We start from the raw sequence: 18,747 nt of genomic DNA, 5'->3' as shown, positions 1-18,747 counted from the left end.
TTAAGCCTTAATAATGTTTCTTTTACATGTGAGGGTGCCCTTGTATTTGGGGTATAGATGTTTAGTATTGAAATTTCCTCTTGATGTTTTTTTTTCTGTGACAAATATGAAATGTCCTTGTTTATACTTTTTGATTGATTTAGTTTAGAGTCTATTTTGCTAGCTATTAGGATAACTACACCAGCTTGTTTCTTAGGTACATTTGACTGGAAATTGTTTTTCCCAAACCTTTACTCTGAGGTAATGTTTATCTTTGAGATTGGTGTGTTTCTTGTATGCAACAGAAGAATGGAGGTCTGTTTTCATGTCTAATCTGTTAGCCTGTGTCTTTTTATAGGTGAGTTAATTTCTATTAAGGTGTATTAATGACCAGTGACTGATAGTTCCTGTTATTTTAATTTTTGTTCTTGGTGGTGTTATTGTGTGTGTTTTCTCCTTGTTTGGGATTTGCTGCTGTGAAATCATCTATTTTTTTGTTTTTGTAGGTGTAGCTTACTTCCTTGGTTTAGAGTTTTCTTTCTACTACTTTGTGTAGGGCTGGATTCGTGGATAGGTATTGATTAAATCTTGTTCTGTTGTGGAATATCTTTTTTTCTCTGTCTATGGTGATTAAAAGTTTTGCTAGATATAGTAGTCTGGGCTGGCATCCAAGGTCTCCTAGTGTCTGTGAAATGCTTGACCAGAATCTTCTGGCTTTCATTGTTTCTTTTGAGAAGTCAGGTGTAATTCTGATAGATCTGCCTTTATATATTCTTTGAACTTTTTCCTTTGTAGCTCTTATATTGTTTATTCTGCATGAGTAGTGTTGTGACTATTATGTGGTGAGGGGAATTTTTTTTTTTTGGTCCAGTCTATTTAGTGTTCTGTAAGCTTTCTGTATTTTCATAGGCACGTCCTTCTTTAGGTTGGGCAAGTTTTCTTCTATGATTTTATTAAACATATTTTCTGAGCTTTTGAGCTGGAGTTCTTCTTCTATCCCTATTATTCTTAGGTTTGGTCTTTCCATGGTGTCCCATATTTCCTAGATATTTCATGTTAAGCTTTTGCTAGATTTAATGTTTTCTTTGACTGATGAATCTATTTCCTCTATTGTATCTTCACTGCCTGAGATTCTCTCTTCCATCTCTTGTATTCTGCTCTTTATCTTGCATTTGTAGTTTATGATCATTTACCCATAATTTCTATTTCCAGAATTCCCTCTGTTTTTGTTTTCTTTATTGTCTCTATTTCTGTTTTCAAGTCTTGTTTTGATTTCTTTCAAATTTTTTGTCTGTCTTTCCCTCTAATTCTTTGACAAAATTTTCATTTTCTCTTTAAAGGCCTCAATAATTTTTCTAAAGTTATTTTTAAGGTCTTTTTCATCTGTGTTGGAATTTTCAAGTCTTGCTGTCTAGTTTTGGGGGATGCTGTTTTGCTCTTCATGTTGTTAAGTGTATTTTCACCTTGTTGTCTACCCATCTTTTCCTCCAATTGATGTAGTTGGGGCTGTGCCTCCAGTGATCACTCCTCCAGGTGCTAGTAGGGTCAAGGTTCAGATGGTCATTCCTTGAGGTGGAGTCGGGGTTTTAGTTCCAGTTGCTCAGTGCTCCAAGAGGTTGGTCAGTGCTTCCTTGATTTTTTGAGACACAGGGTCTCACTGGCTTAGAACTTGTCAAGTCTGGTAGGCTGACAGACTTGCAAACTCTAGGATTCTATGTGGCTTTGCTCCACAATGACATGTGCCACCATGTCAATTTTATTTCCTACAAGCTACATGGATGAAACTCTGGTCCTAAGGCTTGGGAGGCAAAGCACTTCACCAGTAGAGCTATTTCCCCATCTTTGACTTTGTCTTTCATATGCCCAAGAAGGTGAGTCATGTCAATGTAATATGATAAAGTGACAATATTATTATTTTGAAAATTTCATATGTGACTTGGGATAGTTTTAATGGAGTTGGGCTTTTATTGTAAATGGGACTAGAACTCACAATGTAATTGACACCCACGAGTATTTAACACATCTTAGAAAAGCCCCTGGCACAGTGTCTACAGCCAAGCAAGGTGGTGTTCATCCTGTGGGGAAACTGCTGAAATGTCAGGCTTCCTTGAATGGCTTCAGGATTTGGCAACCTTTCAGGCTGAATGCGTGGCAGCAGCATGTCTTCCTCCTCTTCATATGACCGTAAATCAGGCAACGAACTCTGAGAAGGCATCTCATGTGCCCACAAGGAGAGAGGATGCTGACATTCACAGGTGTGTAAATGAGTATGGATAAACAGAAGTGCACCGGAAATGGGAAGACACTGTAGCCGGCTGAACGGCACAGTCAGCGGCGCAGTCAAAGCTGAAGGTGTCAGCTTTGGGTTCCTGGCTGAGATGGAGAAGCTGCAATCTTTTCCTTCCCACAGCAGCAGAATTCAAGCAAGGGCAAACTACTTGGATTCTAGTTCATCTAAATGCCACTACGGGCCCTGAGAATGAAGGCACTAGCTGGGAACCCAGCTCCACTTCTGAAGGTGGTACAGCCAGCGTTCGGCTCTCCTTGTCTTCTACGCCCTTCACGCCATCAGTGTCCCGTTGAGCTGTCTCTCCACACTTGGTCAATACCACGCTCGGCACATATTCCACAAGAATTCCATACAGAGGAGTGACCGAGAAGCTTCTGCCCTTGCCACGGTGACAGCTCAGGTGAGGAAGCCGAAACACCAATTAGCTGGATGTGACCTTTATTAAATCTCATGTGTAATTTAATTCTGCCTACATCAGTCGGCACTGAAGTAAGTTATAACTTTGTCGTTATTCAGAACATTGGCGGCCTTGTGAATCTTATTTATGTATATGTAGCTAGTTCATAAATAATCTACAGGAATATAACCTTATCTTTTACATTATGAATTTTTTAATGACTTGCTGCGTGTTGTAAGAAGTATATAGCACACTTTCATGAGTGCTGACTTGATGGTATCATGTGACACCATTAACTGGGGACAAAGAATTCCACCATCTCCACAGAGGAGTACATTTTCATCCATTTTTTTCTGGCTCTTTTTCTGTTGAAATCCCTGTTATTTGTTGGGTCAGAGTAGATACTTGGTTAAACCTATACCAGATTGTCATTATATGTCTGTTTTTTTCTTCCATATAAAAAGTCAGTTTCCTGTGCTACTTACACTATCCTTGGAGTATTAAATCAAGGCATCATTATTTCCCTAAATTAAAATACAAGTTAGAAGAAATTTATTTCAGAAATAAATAAAGCTGCTTGCAGTTTTATTAGGTGAACACACTCTGGTTTTCCTAAAAGAGTTCTCCGTTTGTGCTTATCATCATTAGGTTTAGGTTGGCTATGTGCACTTTCGTGTGTGTGTGTGTGTGTGTGTGTGTGTGTGCGCGCGCGTGCGCGCGCGCCTGTCAGAGGTCAACAATGGCTGTCATTTCTCAGGTGCTTTTTTTTCTTTTTTGTTTTGTTTTTGAAATAGGGCCTCTTGTTGGTCTGGAATTCACTAAGAAGACTTTAATGGCTGGCCAATGAGCCACAGGGGTCTTTCCATCTCTGTCTCCTTAGTGCTAGAATTACAAACATATACCAACATACTTGGCTTTTTTTCCCGTTTTTAAAATATAGATTCTGGGAACCAAACTCAGGTCTTTCTGCTTTCAAGACAAGTGAAGTATGTTACAAACTGAGTCATCTCCTTAGGTCAACTTGGTCTTTGTTTTAGACAAGAGTGTTCCAGTTTGAGCGACAATTTGAGCAACACACTTTAAGCAACTCCCTGGTTGAACACTGAGTATAAAATTCTATGCCCTGTGATTTTTTTTATTAGCCTTTATGCTTCCTTTTCTTTTTATTTTCATTTTAGCAATTGTTAGATGCCATGCTGGATAGTTTTGCATCTACTTGACACATGCTAAAGTCATCTGAGAAGAGGGAACATTAATTTTAAAAATTCCTCCATAAGATCAGCCTTAGGCAAGCTTATAGGGCACTTTCTTAATTAGTGATGTATAGGGGAGAGCCTACAACCCCCCATCCTCTTAAGTGGGTCAGATTCATGTCCTGGAGACATGACTCTCCAGTAGCATCTGGAAACCACTAACCTCTCCCCTTCCAGAAGACTTGATGTTTCCACCTTGTTTATCTGGAGCCATCTCTCCTGTGGTCACAGAGACCCTGCCCCAGCAGGCAGCAGAGCCCTGTTGTCCCCACCAGATCAGCTGGAGGAGCCAAGGACAAGGACTACATCATTCCTTGCCTCCCTGTGAAGGGTTAGCTCTTCAAGAACACAGTCTTGGAGATGTTTCAGAGTTTCTGAGCAGCGCACAGAGTTCAGTTTCAAAAGCAGTAAATCGTTTGTAGAAATAGACAAGACAAATTCAGTTGGACATCCCACCAGCAACAAATAAAATGAGAAAATGTTTGTGTGTGAACCAAGTGGAGGTGTCTTAGTGGAAAAATTGGTAAAAAAAATTTACCCTCAAACTGTGAAGTTCAGTAGGAATATAATGATGTGGGAAAATATAGAATGGATGCTATTCTAGTTTGAAGATGTTTATAGAAGTATTACTCATAAAATAGTTAACCCCTCATTATGCTATGTAAAACACAAATAGCTGATGATTAATTTATAAAATATTGAAAGCAATAACTTATATTTAGAAGAGTTATATTTAGGAATTGCTTCTTTTCCAGTGTAAAAATGCTGGCTAACAAGTCCAGTAGAAGCGCCGAGTGATTTTCTTGTTTTCTCAGTCAACATTTAATTGACAGAGAAATGTTCTCCTGGGTATATTTGTCTTGGATTGGGATTCTTTTTTATTATGATTTTTTTCCATTTACTTTACATCCTGACCAGAGTCTCCCCCACCCTCTCTACCCATGGACCTTACATGTGTAGGGTCAGTGCCTTCTGGGATCCCTAGCAGCTCACAGATATGAATGTCATCAACTGAATCCCACCTCTCTGATGAGGACTGAGAACTCAACAAGAATGATCTGGTAGTTAGAGTAGGGATGTTGCAATCCAGAGCCAAATCAGCCTAATCTCTCTTAGGTCCCTTAATAACCACTCACGACTCCCTCCATGTCTGACCTATTATCCTTGTGACTCTTAGGTAAATCCTTTCAGGATTGATGATGTAGGTGGGTCTTCTTTCTATGTGTTGCTTTCATTGGTCAATTAATAAAGAAACTGCTTGGCCTGATAGGTCAGAACATAGGTGGGTGGAGTAGACAGAACAGAATGCTGGGAAGAAGGGAAGTGAGGCAGACGCCATAGCTCTCCTCTTCGAGATGGACGCAGGTTACACTCTTCCCTTTAAGCCACCACCCCATGGTGCTACACACATTAATAAAAATGGGTTAATCAAGATGTGAGAGTTAGCCAGTAAGAGGCTAGAGCTAATGGGCCAAGCAATGTTTAAATGAATACAATTTGTATGTTGTTATTTTGGGTGTAAAGCTAACCATGCGGGAGCCAGGCGAAATTAAAAGCAGACCTGCTCACCTCATCACTACAGATTGATTAATAGACCATGAGCTGCCACCAGCTCCTAAGCCAAGAACACCACTGGATAAGATGTGGAACCGTCAGTAGAGATTTCCCGACTTTGCTAGACACAACCTACATGATGTTCCATCACTGTATTTGGAAAGTGCCTTTATCTATGAATTTCTTTGTTCTGTTACCATAGAAACTTCAAGAGACTGTTACCACACTGGGATACGGTATCTGTGGAGAACTTTTACCTAGACTTCCGGCCACGGTTACTGAAATTTGACTCCAGAGCAAACTCTCTTATTCCCTTGGAGATGAGAACGATGCTGTTGAGTCAACAGCATCACCTGACAACATGATCCCAAGTTACACAGGCCTCTCTCCATCTTAAATCTCCTCTGGGCTCACACAGTCCTCTCTAAACACCTGCTCAAATCACATTTTCTACTGGATACAACCCACAGACCACATTTATCTACATTTAAACACAGGCAATCAGAACAGTCCCCGAATGTGTTTCTTCATAAATAAAGAGCATTGAGTTCACACGTGGGTCAGAGTCTATCAAATTCAGCTTGACTCTCACTAGCATTTTCCTATCTAAATTTCACAAAAGGAAGCATCTACTTTGGGGGTTTGTTATCCTACTGAGCTGAAGGCACACACCTACCTGGTCACAGGGAGAGCAGCATTTATTCGCCATCTTCATCTGTGGAGGGAAGACAGCAAGGGGTCAGTGTGCCACATACATCAATTCCTTCATTTTTCAGCCTGTCTAAATGGTAGCTCAAATTAATCAACCCAGGACACTTCCTTGGAAGATTTTTTTCCCTTTATGTTGGGCTTATCTTCAAAGCAGAGCAAACACACACTTGACCACAGTCATTCTTGAAGCAGGTAAACAATGAAACAAAAGGAAGTGTGGAGACACACTGATGTCATTGTTCCCAAGTGCCAGCCATTGAAGGGAGAGCAGCTGAGGGATGACAGATGCTTAAACACATGAGAAGAAAGAGGGAGGATGGCCTCTGTGCCACAGCATCAAACTGCAATGACCAGTGACCACAGTGGATAGTTGATTCTTTACTCCTTTTCCCAAACCCTGTAGATGTCACTTTCAATAATTTTACCAGTGAAGAAATGGTGGTCCTGAAGAAAATACACCCAAGACTGTGAGCCCACATGTCTGCCCTGCCATGGAGCCCAGGAGTCACCTTCAATAGTCATCCAATCAGGAGCACCCTGTACTGACTGATATTTCTTCAGATGCCAATCAAACCCCACCTGTCTCTTTTGGCTTTGCTTATTTGTCTAGTTATTTAATTGAAAAAAATCTATCTACACCCTAGGGATTCAAAGTATGGAATATTAAAACCAAGAACATAGGAAGGTGCTTCTTTATACATTAGTATAAAAATGGCTCTGGTGTCTTCAGGATAGAAATCTCGCCCATCACTGCATCCCTAAACATCTCAGATTATTCAACCAACTTCTGCCTAGCCATGGGCAGGACAAGGCAGGGGGTGAGCAATGAGGGGGCAGCAGGCACGAGACAGTGGCTCAGAGTATCACAGGTTGCACCAGGCTGAGGAATGGGGCACAAACACACAGCATGGGAATTTGGAGGGGGTGAGGATAAGAGCTGGGCCAAGCCTTTGGTTATGGGGCCAGCCCCGCCATACCTCCATAGCTACAGCTTGTCGTTCTTCACCAGAGACTGAAGAAGGAGCTGATGTTCTCCTTCTCCTAACCATCTCTATTCATTCTTTTATATACAAATCTTACTGACTTTGAACACTAAACCTATCACCCAAGGGCACCGGATACTTTTTTTCTGACCCAGATGCCTTCAGTGAGACACAGCGTGTGTTTTTGGATAGGTATGGCCTTTTTAATTTTTTAAAAATAAATGTTCATTGGAATAATGGCATTCTCCAGGGGGAAAAATTCTAAAAATTCTCATGATTTGTGTGTGTGTGTGTGTTAGTTTGTGCTCATGTACATGTGTGTACATGTGTGCATATATTTGAGAAGCCCAGAGAAAATTAGGGTATCCAGGATGTACATATCATATTTTTATCCCAGTTAGTAGTTTATCCAAATAAAATCGCCACGTTGAATTTAACATATTTGGATTTACAGAGAGAGAGAGAGAGAGAGAGAGAGAGAGAGAGAGAGAGAGAGGGGGGGAAAGAGAGAGAGAGAGAGAGAGAAAGAGAGAGAACTCTATTGTGTATCGAGAGAGATGGGAAGGATGGAGACAGAGACAGGGAGAGAATTAGCCTGAAAGTTTCCAAATGTCTATATCTAGACACATTTTAATAGCTTAAGTTTTAGTTATTTGAGTTGGATATTTGATCTGTTGAAACAAGTATACGTTCTGCATGCAGACCAAACCTTGCAGTGGGTTAATCAAACTTGGAACATTCTCATTACTACCGCTAATGGAAACATGGAGAGAGTAAGTCCTGGGCCAGATGCTCACATGTTGAAGCGTCAGGTCACTGATGTTGGCTGAGATTGCACGCAGCCAGTCCGCACAGTCCTGGGCAGTGGAGAACTGAAGGACTCCTGTGCTGGTTCCATCCAGGGCCAGCACCTCAAATGCACTGGACCTACAGCAGAAGAGAAGACACCAGGGAGGCTGTCACCTGGGAGAGAATGATGCTACGCCGGACCATCAAGCAGGGAACAGGCACTTCCAGCCCCTGCTGCCCTAGGCTCAGCTGTGATACACCTAGGAAAGAGCAGACAGTCCTACTCTCCTAGACAACAGGCATAATAGGTTAGCTTTACCAAAACGAAAATCCACACTGAATTTCCTCACTAGGAACCATTTCTAATACAACAGGAACAAGGAAAGCAGGGCAGATGGGGATGAAGCCTTGTTCTGTCTGAAATCTCAGAGTTTCTCTTTAATAGAAACTACAGCATATTAGCTGTAGTTGCTTTGAAGCCCATTTATCTCATGGAACCTAGCATGACATCAGACAACACTTCCTCGTGCATGTACTTAGGATGGACCGTAGGGCTCTGGAGAAGCCTCAGGTCCTTGCTTTGGTGTGAACATGGGGCATGACTGATATTAGGCTGACTTAATCCCAGCACTTTCCTTATGGAAAAGTCCTTAAATCCCCTATTGCACATGCACAGTCTGCTCTAACCTGTGCTGTAACAACCTCTCAGCATTTGGTCCTGCTACCCAAGATGAGGGCTTAAGAGGAGGAGGTGGACCAAGACCTTCCTGGGTGTGAGCAGCTCTCAAAGCAGCTTCCCAGGAGTGAGCGATCTTTCTTTTTAAAACAGGTGTCTCCCCTGCTGTCCCCACCTTAATTGGCACTTCTTGAATGAGAATGAAGCATCTAATTGTTTCCAGCTGACTTTTCAGCCTGGTGGAGTATGAAGGGTGATGCGTGTAGTTTTGAAAACCTTGCCAGAGGATGAACCTACAGGGAAGGCACGGACAGCCAACAGGATGGCTTAAGAAATGGACCGGGCATTTTTACTACAGCCTTTACATGACTGTTTCCAGTTGCTTCTTTCCCTTGTGTCTTCTTGGTTGAGCCATTTGTCTCTGACTTCTCTATTTCAAGGTTACCTGTTCCCTACGTAGCTGCCGCAGATCTGCATGTTCTATGACAAATGATCACTTTCTCTATGTGGCACTGAACAGCATTAAAAATGCTTCCTTGTGTTTATTTTGGACATTGCAAGGACATGGACTTCATTCTAACTGCAAGAGGAGGTCACCAGGAGGCTTTGAGCAAAGAAACAGCATGATCGGAAATGGATGATAAATTGGCAAAAAAAGATAAAAAGAAAAAAAAATGTATTGAAAATGGGCCAAAGGGACAGTGGGGAATGAGAGAGGACTAGTAAGTGCTGGAGTAACCAGGCAAGGAGGGTGCTTAGGAAAGGCAGCCTGGGGAGATGGCTGAAGACGGGAAATTAGTCAAGAGATTGGACTCAGATCATGGGAAGAGAAAAATCAACAGTGAACACAAGGTTTAGCTGGATGCACAGAAGCATAGCTGGAATAATCAGCAGTTGTGCCAGAGTAACTGGACCCAATATGTGAAGAACGCCAGACCAGGGACACAGTTTGGGCCATCTGTTTGCTTGCGATGCTTCCTGAGCAGAGCTGGGAGTGGGTGGTGGAACAGTCGCGTGTGGGCACTAGGGACACGTCTTGTCTAGAAATGGAAAATAGGAGCTGTCCACCCTGCAGGGTCAGGCTGTGAGGAGGAGAGAGCTCACCAAGGAGCAACTTGCATGGTGAAGCAGCTGGAGAGAGAAGCAACCAGCAGAGGGACCACCAAGACTGACCGGTAAAGCTGGAGATGCTAACGGGGCATGCGTCCCTAAAAACTAGCCCCCCTTCCCCAGGAAGGTTTCTGCAACAGAAATGAGTGTTGGTGTGCTGATGTTCTCTGTATGGCAGATGTGAAGACTCGGAGTCCTGCTGCCTCCCAAATATAGAAAATACTGCAGACCAACAGATGTGTAAATCACAGAACAAGAAACGTGCAACCAGGCTCTTCTAAAAGACCAAAGTACCTCAACTACCAAACATACAGATACTAAAATAAGCAAAATGTCAGACCAATATCCTAAGCTTTCTGGTAAAAATGATTGAGAGCCTGAAAATAGATACAAAGGTGATAAATTCAGTCTAGAAGATGAAGCAGGTCTCAGAAGGACGTGGATCTGGATACAATCCCTCTTCACCCCTCAGATAAACAGTAAAACAAGCAGACTCTAGGGTTCTAGTCATCATTTTTCAGTGGTGAGGGTACCACCCACCCAGGGTGATGTCAGAAGACCTTTGGGGATGGAGTCAAGTCTAGCCCTTGTCTGGCTATGAATAGAATCTCAGTAAACAGTGACAATGGGAACAATAGAATTTGACAGGATTTGATTATGTTTTATGAAAGTATTATGTAAAAATACATTATACGTCAGAGGAAAACTCCAATGAAGGCTGTGGAAGGTGGATGGAGCCTGCCACAGTGTACTTGAGCTCTTCCTGGAAATAATGACCCCTGCCTCTCTTTCTTCAAGCTTCTGGAATGCCATTCAGAGCTCCTTCTGCATCGACGTGTCCTGAGACCCAAAGCCTTGCGCCTACTCCAGCAAGGTTTGAGATCCCCAAGATGCCCCTCTCCCAGGACAGGGCTGTTTCCCAGGGTGCTGTGGCATCCACCTGCATGGTCATCAGGCCTCATATACAACTAACTGCTATTCAGTCTCACTGAGCCCTGCAAAGCCCATATAGGGCTGAAGGGACAGTAGAATCTCAAGCAGCAACTCCTTCCTGAAGGTTCTGCATTCTCTGCTGCTGTCCATCCAATCTCACTCCAACACCCATATCCGTATTGGTAACCACACAGAAATCCGCTTATGCCTTCCTCAGATGAAAACCTGTTAGACTGTCACAAAGTCAGTTAAAGACAACATATTGATTCTACAACAGAGTTCAGTAATGGAGGTAGGATATGCATTTGTCTGTCAATCAGACTCCTCATTTTTAAACCTGCATCCTTATTTGCATCACAATTTCTAAACTTGTTATTTTTTAATGTGTTCCACTAGAAGTCTCCTTTTCATTGCAAGATCAAATGCTAACTGATGTTCCAAGTGTTTTCTGAGAAGATGTCATAAGCAAATATATTGGCTTTCTGAAGGGTCTCGTGTACCAGGGAACCACACTGTCCAGATGCTCGTGGAGCTGGGACAAGCTATGATTCATCCACACCAAGCACGTTGCTCAACATAGAAACAAACCCTCTGGTCACTTGTGCCTTTCTGTTTCATGAGGATACTGGCAGGAAATTGCAAACAAGTTCTTAGTCACGTGGTGTTTAAATTCTGCTCCAAGGAGCCTCCGGCAATGTTTTCTGGCTGGTATTCTACTGATTTTTATAGAGGTGAGAAAATGAGGAAAGGTTTTCACTGAGCTCAGTGGGGAGAGATGGGGTGGTCAGTTCAAGGCCAGTCTCAGTTATAAATATGTCAGACCCTGTCTCAAGAAGAGGAGAGGGATAGAGAAAGGGAGAAAAGGAGAGAGCCCTCTCTTAGCTCCTGATAGTGAAGCTGTCTGATCTGGAGAAACTGTAAGATCCTTGTGCACTGAGAGGAAGAGGGGAAGAGGGAGGAAGAGAGGGGGTAATGGAGAAAGAGATGTAGAAAGAATCCTCAGATAGTTAAAAAGGCAAGAATATAAAATCTTATGTCCCTCTCCTATTTCTGTCTTTTAAAGATATAATAAATTCTTTTTATATACATGTGTTTATGTACATGTGTGAATGGGTACCCCTGAAAAGTAGAAGGGGGAGTTGGATCACCTATAGCCGGAGTTACATGTGTTTTCAAACAGGTCAACAGCGTGCAGAGAATTCTTGTGCTTTTTCAAATGACTTATTAATTCTCCCTGTATTTCTCTGTAAGTCTTTGAAGTAGAAGGTTTAATAATATGGGGGAAAATCTGAAGATGCTCACACATTCTATAAACAATCGAGGGAGCCAGCTAGCAGCGACCCTTTCTTTTGTAAATAAAACATGGCACATCAGTTTTCAAACATTGCAGTGGCGTTACCTTCACCATATGAAGAAGGGGCCACTACTGAGATTTAGAAACTGATGTGTACGTGCTAATCACTTACCCAAGCTGACTTATCAGCCCAGGCTGGCAAAGGCAAGGACCCACAGTCAGGTCAGGAGAAAGGAGGGGCTTCTGACTCCAGCCCTCTCTTAGCTTCCTGACAGTGAAGATGTCTGATCTGGAGAAACTGTAAGATCCCTGTGCATTGAAACCATGGCAACCGCTGTTTCCAGGGGCACATGGTTCATTCTTCCCCAACCTCACAATTCGTTTGAACCTGGTTTCTGTTTTGGGTTTGGTTATACTTCGTTGGCTATGATGGCCAATGGCTGTCATTTTAGTCTTTCCTTCTGGGGCAAGACTGCAGCTGCAGGCTGTAGATGCACAGGAGTCAAACGCTGCCTGGGAAAACCAGCAGGAGCTTTGAACAGGACCTTATCTAGGTAAAGAAAAATAACACCTCTATGCTACAAAATTGATACGGGGCGAACGCTTTACCTTTATAGGATCAGTTCTAATCTGAGCAAGAAGCAGAACGCATTTGCAAAGTGCAGCTTGAGGTGTCTCCTCTCCACTCTGCACAGGCAAGACAGTCTGTGCCAGAAAAGGAATCTGGGCAGAAGAGTTTCCTTGGGAGAGACTTGGTCTTTGTGGGTTACAGAGGAAAGGTCTAGCGACATCAGTGTCCTTTTAAAGACCCCATTGCGAGCTCTATTACCACTTCTTAGATGTGAGATCAAAGTGGGCAATTCACCAGAGAGTTATGAGGACCAGCCACCATAGCTGATCTGGGTCTCCACAGTCCATGGCGGAAGGCAGATTGCTGATGCTGTCAGGTGCCTGGCCTGTGCAGCTTTGAGTTCAGACTACACTGAAGGAGCTAGAGTGAGCCCTGAGGTCACTTCACACACAGGGACAGAGTCCGTGTCTCTAGAACCTTCTTCATCTCCTCTTCCAACCAAGGCTCTCTGGACCTGGTATTAACTTTCCTGGATAAGAAGCAGTGACTGGATCCTTTTCTTTACTACTGCGAACTCCCCTGCCACTGAGGTTCCTTAACTTTGTTGCGGAGATGGGGATGCGGTAAACTGAGGACAGACAGTCAAGAAAATGACTTTGCCTACAGCAGTGGGTCAGGAGCAGCAGAGTCAGATGCCAGTCTGACACTGACTGAGATGAAAGATCCGTGAGCACTGCGGGAGGCCAGGGACAAGCTCTGGGGAGAAAGCCATGCCTGCTGTTATGCCTCTTTCATCCATTGTGAATCCATTCTCCCGGCTTTAAAACCTCTTCCTATTTATTTCCATTTCAGATCTTGAGAACCAATTAAATCTCTACCCACAAAGGAAAGGAGAATCAACTCAGCCTTCAAATGGGAGGGGACTCGTGATGAGTTCTATCTTGCTCGGCAGCGAAGAAGCAATCTTTGTGTCTGAAAGTGCAGGCTTCAGGGTCCATCAGCACATGGGGCACTAATCCCTTGCAATCAAGATGAATCATCCTCAGAGATAGAAATGAAAGATTCTACATGGAGAAGCTGACATCGGATGCAGGCGGAGAGACAGACTCCGAGTTGGAGGGAGTCAGGCATGGAGGGAGTTAGGTGAAACGATTATGTGTGCGTCAATCTAGAAGACAGATAACTGGTTGTGGCAGCAGGAGAGGTGAGTGTGGGGATATCTGAGGGGATAATTGTAGCAGCATTTTGCTTCTGGTCCTACATGGACTCAGATCAGGACAATTATGCACAAGGGGTCACTAGCCGAAGTAGCAGTGACCAGAGTCCATCAGAAGTCTCTGTGGCTTCCGCAGAACAGTGATTCATTTGAGTGCCCACTGCAGACCACTGGCTCATTTACGTGCCCATTGAGCAGCTGGTGCACAGCAGGTATCAGGAGCTCATGTAGTGAGGCATTACCTCCTTCAGTCTTCTATCTATAAAATGAAGTTATCTGTGAATTTAAAGACAATGCTTCGAGAAAGCAACAGTAATCCTATCGCCTGCTGCTGCAGGCAAGGTTGTGGGGTCCCCAGGCAGAGAGGGGCCCTTCCTGGACAGGATGGAACAAGGTGTAGGAGAGCAGGGCAGACAAGCCAGTGTCCCACATCAAAGGCATCCAACACAGCTACCTGGTACCAATAGAAGATTCCCTGGTCCTAGGAAGGATTAAGTCTGCTGCTCCCCTCCTCTCGTTTCCAAGCTCCAGAATAAACATCATGCTAGATGGTGTCCATCGGGACCCAGTACTGACAACTCCCCATTTAGACCTGATCTTTGCTATCAGGAACTACACTCCTTCCTCTCACAGCAGGCCCTCTTCCTGCTGAGTCCAATGACTTTCAGGACTCTTTTCCTGCATACTATGTGAAGCTGGTCCCAGAGGCTCACAGGTGTTGGGAACACTGCACTCTGAAAGACCTTGACTGCCTGACACATTCTATAGAAAGGCCTTTTTTTTTATTTTTGGAATGAGTGTTTAAACATGGCACCATCTTTTGCAAAACAGATCGAAGCATTTATCGGGATAATTGTGTCTTGCACTATCACTTTGCAAAACGTGCTTATCTACAACATGCCTAAATATTCTGCTTTGACTCCACCAAGCTCATTTGGTCCTCACTGGTTCTTATGTAAGGGGAGTACTTCAAAACAAATGGGGTTTTCCCTGAGTTATAAAATAAATCTTCATTGTTCTTCTCAGAATCTGGACAGATTGAGCAATGGGACCCAAAGTTGTCTTCACTTCCTCCAATTCTCTTTCTTCCTTTCCTTCCTGCTCCCATTTCCTGATGTGCAGAAAGAACAAGATCTTATTCTTTTCAAAGCCAGCATAAAACAAAAGGTGTGGAAATGGGTCCTTTGTATGGAAGGATAGGAACGGTGCCTTTTGGAAAGGATCATGTAACACAGGGTGGTGGGTGAGTGTGGGCTCCTGTACTGTTTAGCTTTATGCATTAGGGTTCTCTAGAGAAACAGAACCAATAAGGAATCTCTCTAGTCTGTCTGTCTATCTATCTATCTATCTATCTATCTATCTATCTATCTATCTATCTATCTATCTCCAAGGGGATTTATTAGATTAGGTTACAAAGCTTTGGCTATGAAGTCCAATGATGCCTGCATTCTGGAGACGGGAGGAACCTGGTAGCTACTCAACTCATAAAGATGGATGCCTTAGTTCCTGGTGTATCCTGGAGGATTCTGAAGAGCCACTGGTCTTCAGTCCACAATGAAAGGCTGAAAATGGGTTCCTGATGTGGGAGTGTCATATATCAATCTGTTGATTTCATTGGTTAAGTAATAAAGACACTGCTTGGCCTCATAGCTTCAAACATAGGTGGGTGGAGTAAACAGAACAGAATGCTGGGAGGAAGAGGAAGTGAGGTAAGAGGCCTCAGACAAACGCCATGCTCCCCTCTCCCAAGCAGATGCGATGAAACTCTGACCCAGGATGGATGTAGGCTAGAATCTTCCTGGTAAGTGCACCTTGGGGTGCTACACACATTATTAGAAATGGGCTAGTCCAGGTGTGAGAGTTAGCCAAGAAGAGGCTAGATATAATAGGCCAATCATTGTTTAAAAGAATACAATTTGTGTGTTGTTATTTCGGGAAATCTAGCCCGTGGCGGGAGCTGGGTGGCAGAATGCAACCCGCAGCTCCCACAATAGGTTCCAGTATGAGTGAAGGATGACAGTAACAGCAACCGAATAGATACACTCACTAGCTGAGAGTAAAGGTCACTAGGCGAAGGGAGCAGGTTTCCCTTTGGACTTCCTTGTATCTGGGTTGCCACTGGAAGGTGCCATTCACTCAGAGGTGACTTCCTTTCCTGGTTAATCCTTCTAGGAATCACCCTTACAGACCTTCCCAGAGGTATGTCTCTTTATAGACCTATAGATTATGAATCCAGTCAAGTGGGTGACTAATTGCTTCTCTTTGGGGACAGTCACCTTTATCTGCTCAAGGCATCTCCGCGCTCCTCTGCACTTGTGGTTAGGCTTTACCTTGCTTTCACAAAACCATCTCATGAGGCAGTGAAGTGTTGTTCCTCTTGTCTCTCACTCCTTTTGTTCAGCAAGAACAACAGCTGGAAACACCTGTAAGCAGCCCCAACACAGACGGCAGCTGGGGCAAGCCCACGTCCCAGTTTATGCCTCCTTTCTAAAACCTTGACTCTCTTCTCAAACCATTGCCTTCGGGCTTCACAACCCCTCTGCTCAGTTTTTCTACACATTCTTCACTATCAGAAAGATTGTCCGTGTCTGCTGGCACACTTATTCTCTTGTTTTTTCGCCTTGATGATTGGACCAGCAAGACCAATGCTTTGGGCTTTGCATGAACCCAGACAGTGACTATCTAAGCCAGGCTGGCTCCTAACTGAGGGTCTGTAAGAGGTAGTAACTGACATATGTCAGTGGCTATGCGCCACTGATTTGTTCCACAACAGAAAATCAGTGCGGTAGAGCTTCCCTCCATGAATAGCTAGTCTTCTTCATAGCGGTGATCAATGGTCAAGCTGTGCTTGTGAGAGGCACCTTGGTAGCCAGCCCAGGACTCAAAGTTGCAGTATGGGGCTGAGCCATCTGCAATGTGACATGGCTGTAGGGTCACAGGAATCTTCCTGAATTTACAGAGTTGAGCTTACTGTGCCCTCTGCTGAGACCCTCTGAGAACATGCTGGTAGTTGATATGTATTAGTCTCATATCCACATATTCTGCCCTCAGATTCTCAGTCAACAACTACTCTCTGTCTTGTGTGGTATAGTTTTAAAACAGTCTTAACCCCCAAAGGGCTTGATCACAGCCATACCTGGCACAAAGCCTGTTTTGAAAATCATTCCAGCAAGGGCCATAGAAGAAGGTTTGATCATATGAGAGTTTCCCCATGACTCAGTGTGGTCCCTTGGCTGTGGGGCCAGCTCTGTCCTACAAACATATGGACCTAGGGGGAGACATGGCTAACTGCACCAGGACCTGCTAATAGCCAATGCTGAATAACTCCTGAGTGTTCCTGAAGGCTTTTGGGCTCTGGTCCAGGAAACAAAGCAATCCACATGAGACACCTACCTACTTCTGACACTGGGCCAGACCTGGTGGTTTTAGTGTCTAGTAGATCTTGACAGGTCTGGAGCCTAGGTAAGCACCTGTCAACTCTAGTCATGGAGCAGCTATGCCATTTCCAGCCAGAGCTCTAGAGGGAGATACTTCTGAAGTCTCTAGGGCAGGCTTGTCTGGCAGCATGCTGCAGTGATTCCTCTGAGATTCAAAGACTTGGATCTCAGTTCCAGTTCTTTACGGCTATGCACCAAGAAAGGTTGGCCTGGATGAGACTGGAAGGAAATGTCTCCCACGGTGCCCTTGTGGTCTGGGCTCAGGTTCCTTTCAGCCACCGATCAGAGCAGTGTGGCCCTCCTTCCCAGGAATCTTTCCAGCCTTTCATCAGTGTCCTCAGAGACCCAGAGGAAGATACTCCAGTCTCTGAACCCAGAACCAGGTTTGCAGTGCAAAATCCTTCACACTAGCCCCAGAGAACTCAGTTTGGCGCAGTCCATCCTATCCAGGGTAAAGGAAGATGCATGCCCCTTAGAACGCTCACATCCATCAACTGTGGCTTCTGCTGCAGATGCAGTCTGAATAGTTGATTTAATCATGCAAGACAAATCAGTGAAGTCAAAACGCAGGTCATTTTAACAAGGCAATGAGTGGGGAAAAGCAAGAAATCAGAAAGAGTAAATAAATCATGGTGAGCTGATAGATCATGATGGAAGTTCCAGATGGAGAGGGAAGAAGCAACAGGCAGAAAGCAATGTCAGGAAATATCATGAGTCTAGAGAGATCGGGATCCAGAAAGCTTGGAGATATCCCTAGAGTAATCAATTCAAAGTAGCAGAGCCAGTCATATTAATCCAATTCTCAAGAGAGAGAATTCTGAAGCAGCAAAAGAGAGCAAAGTATCATCTACAAGGGAACAGCCTTCGGATTCTTGGCCAAAAATCTCAGGAGGAACCACACCCGTCAGGTGGAGCTGGAATGCTGCATTTACAGTATTAGAAGGAAAAAAAAATCCAAGTAGGAATACAATGCCTGACAAGGCTGTCCTTTGGACTAAAGGCTGAAGGAGTTATCACCATGGTGATCACGGCAGTGCTCAAAGGATTCGCCAATCTGTTAGGAACAAAATGCTAAACAATACAAATGTATGAACACGAACTGGGAAGCTTATCAGTTTTGCCCCATGGTTGATGGCATGTAACAGCATGTGGCTGTGATTGAAGAAGAGGCTCGAGACAAGAGCAGGAATGCCCACCTCTACTTTCTCCTGTACAGGGTGTGTTTATCACTCTGCTGCCAACCTCCACTGACACCAAGCTCCATCTTCTCCATTCTCTCCAGGTAAGCTGGACACCGGTGACTTTTCAGGGAACTCCCAGGCTTTTGATGCTGGCTGGGACTTCTGAGGCCTCTAGCATCACAGACTGAACAGCTACCAGGTCCTAGGTCTCTCTAGTGTTTAGGCAGGCACTGGACTACCCTGTCCCTGGTGTGTAAGCCAACCTAATAAATTCCATTTATCATACACACACACACATATACACACTATACTCAAGATCCTCATGATCTATAGTATAGTATACTGTTACTATAGTAACAGTAACAATGTCAGC

At 43.9% G+C, this 18,747-nt stretch overlaps 1 protein-coding gene across 4 annotated transcripts in view; it reads right to left on the bottom strand.

Moving 5' to 3' along the window:
* Positions 1 to 18,747, bottom strand: part of Sntg2 (syntrophin gamma 2) — a 203,156-nt gene that overhangs the window by 65,427 nt on the left and 118,982 nt on the right. For all 4 annotated transcript variants that reach the window (XM_050126549.1, XM_050126548.1, XM_050126551.1 and 1 more), the window contains exons 10-11: positions 7,965 to 8,094; positions 6,150 to 6,188 (exon numbers count right to left, since the gene is read on the bottom strand). In XM_050126549.1, coding sequence (XP_049982506.1) covers positions 6,150 to 6,188; positions 7,965 to 8,094 — 169 coding nt within the window. The remainder of the gene's footprint in view (positions 1 to 6,149; positions 6,189 to 7,964; positions 8,095 to 18,747) is intronic.

The sequence above is a fragment of the Alexandromys fortis genome, unplaced genomic scaffold, assembly GCF_014885135.2.
Source record: "Alexandromys fortis isolate MF-2015 unplaced genomic scaffold, M_Fortis_MF-2015_v1.1 scaffold_237, whole genome shotgun sequence".
Classification (NCBI taxonomy): Eukaryota; Metazoa; Chordata; class Mammalia; order Rodentia; family Cricetidae; genus Alexandromys; species Alexandromys fortis.
Note: the sequence above shows the minus strand (reverse complement) of the source record. Positions and strands in the feature narration are given on the sequence as shown.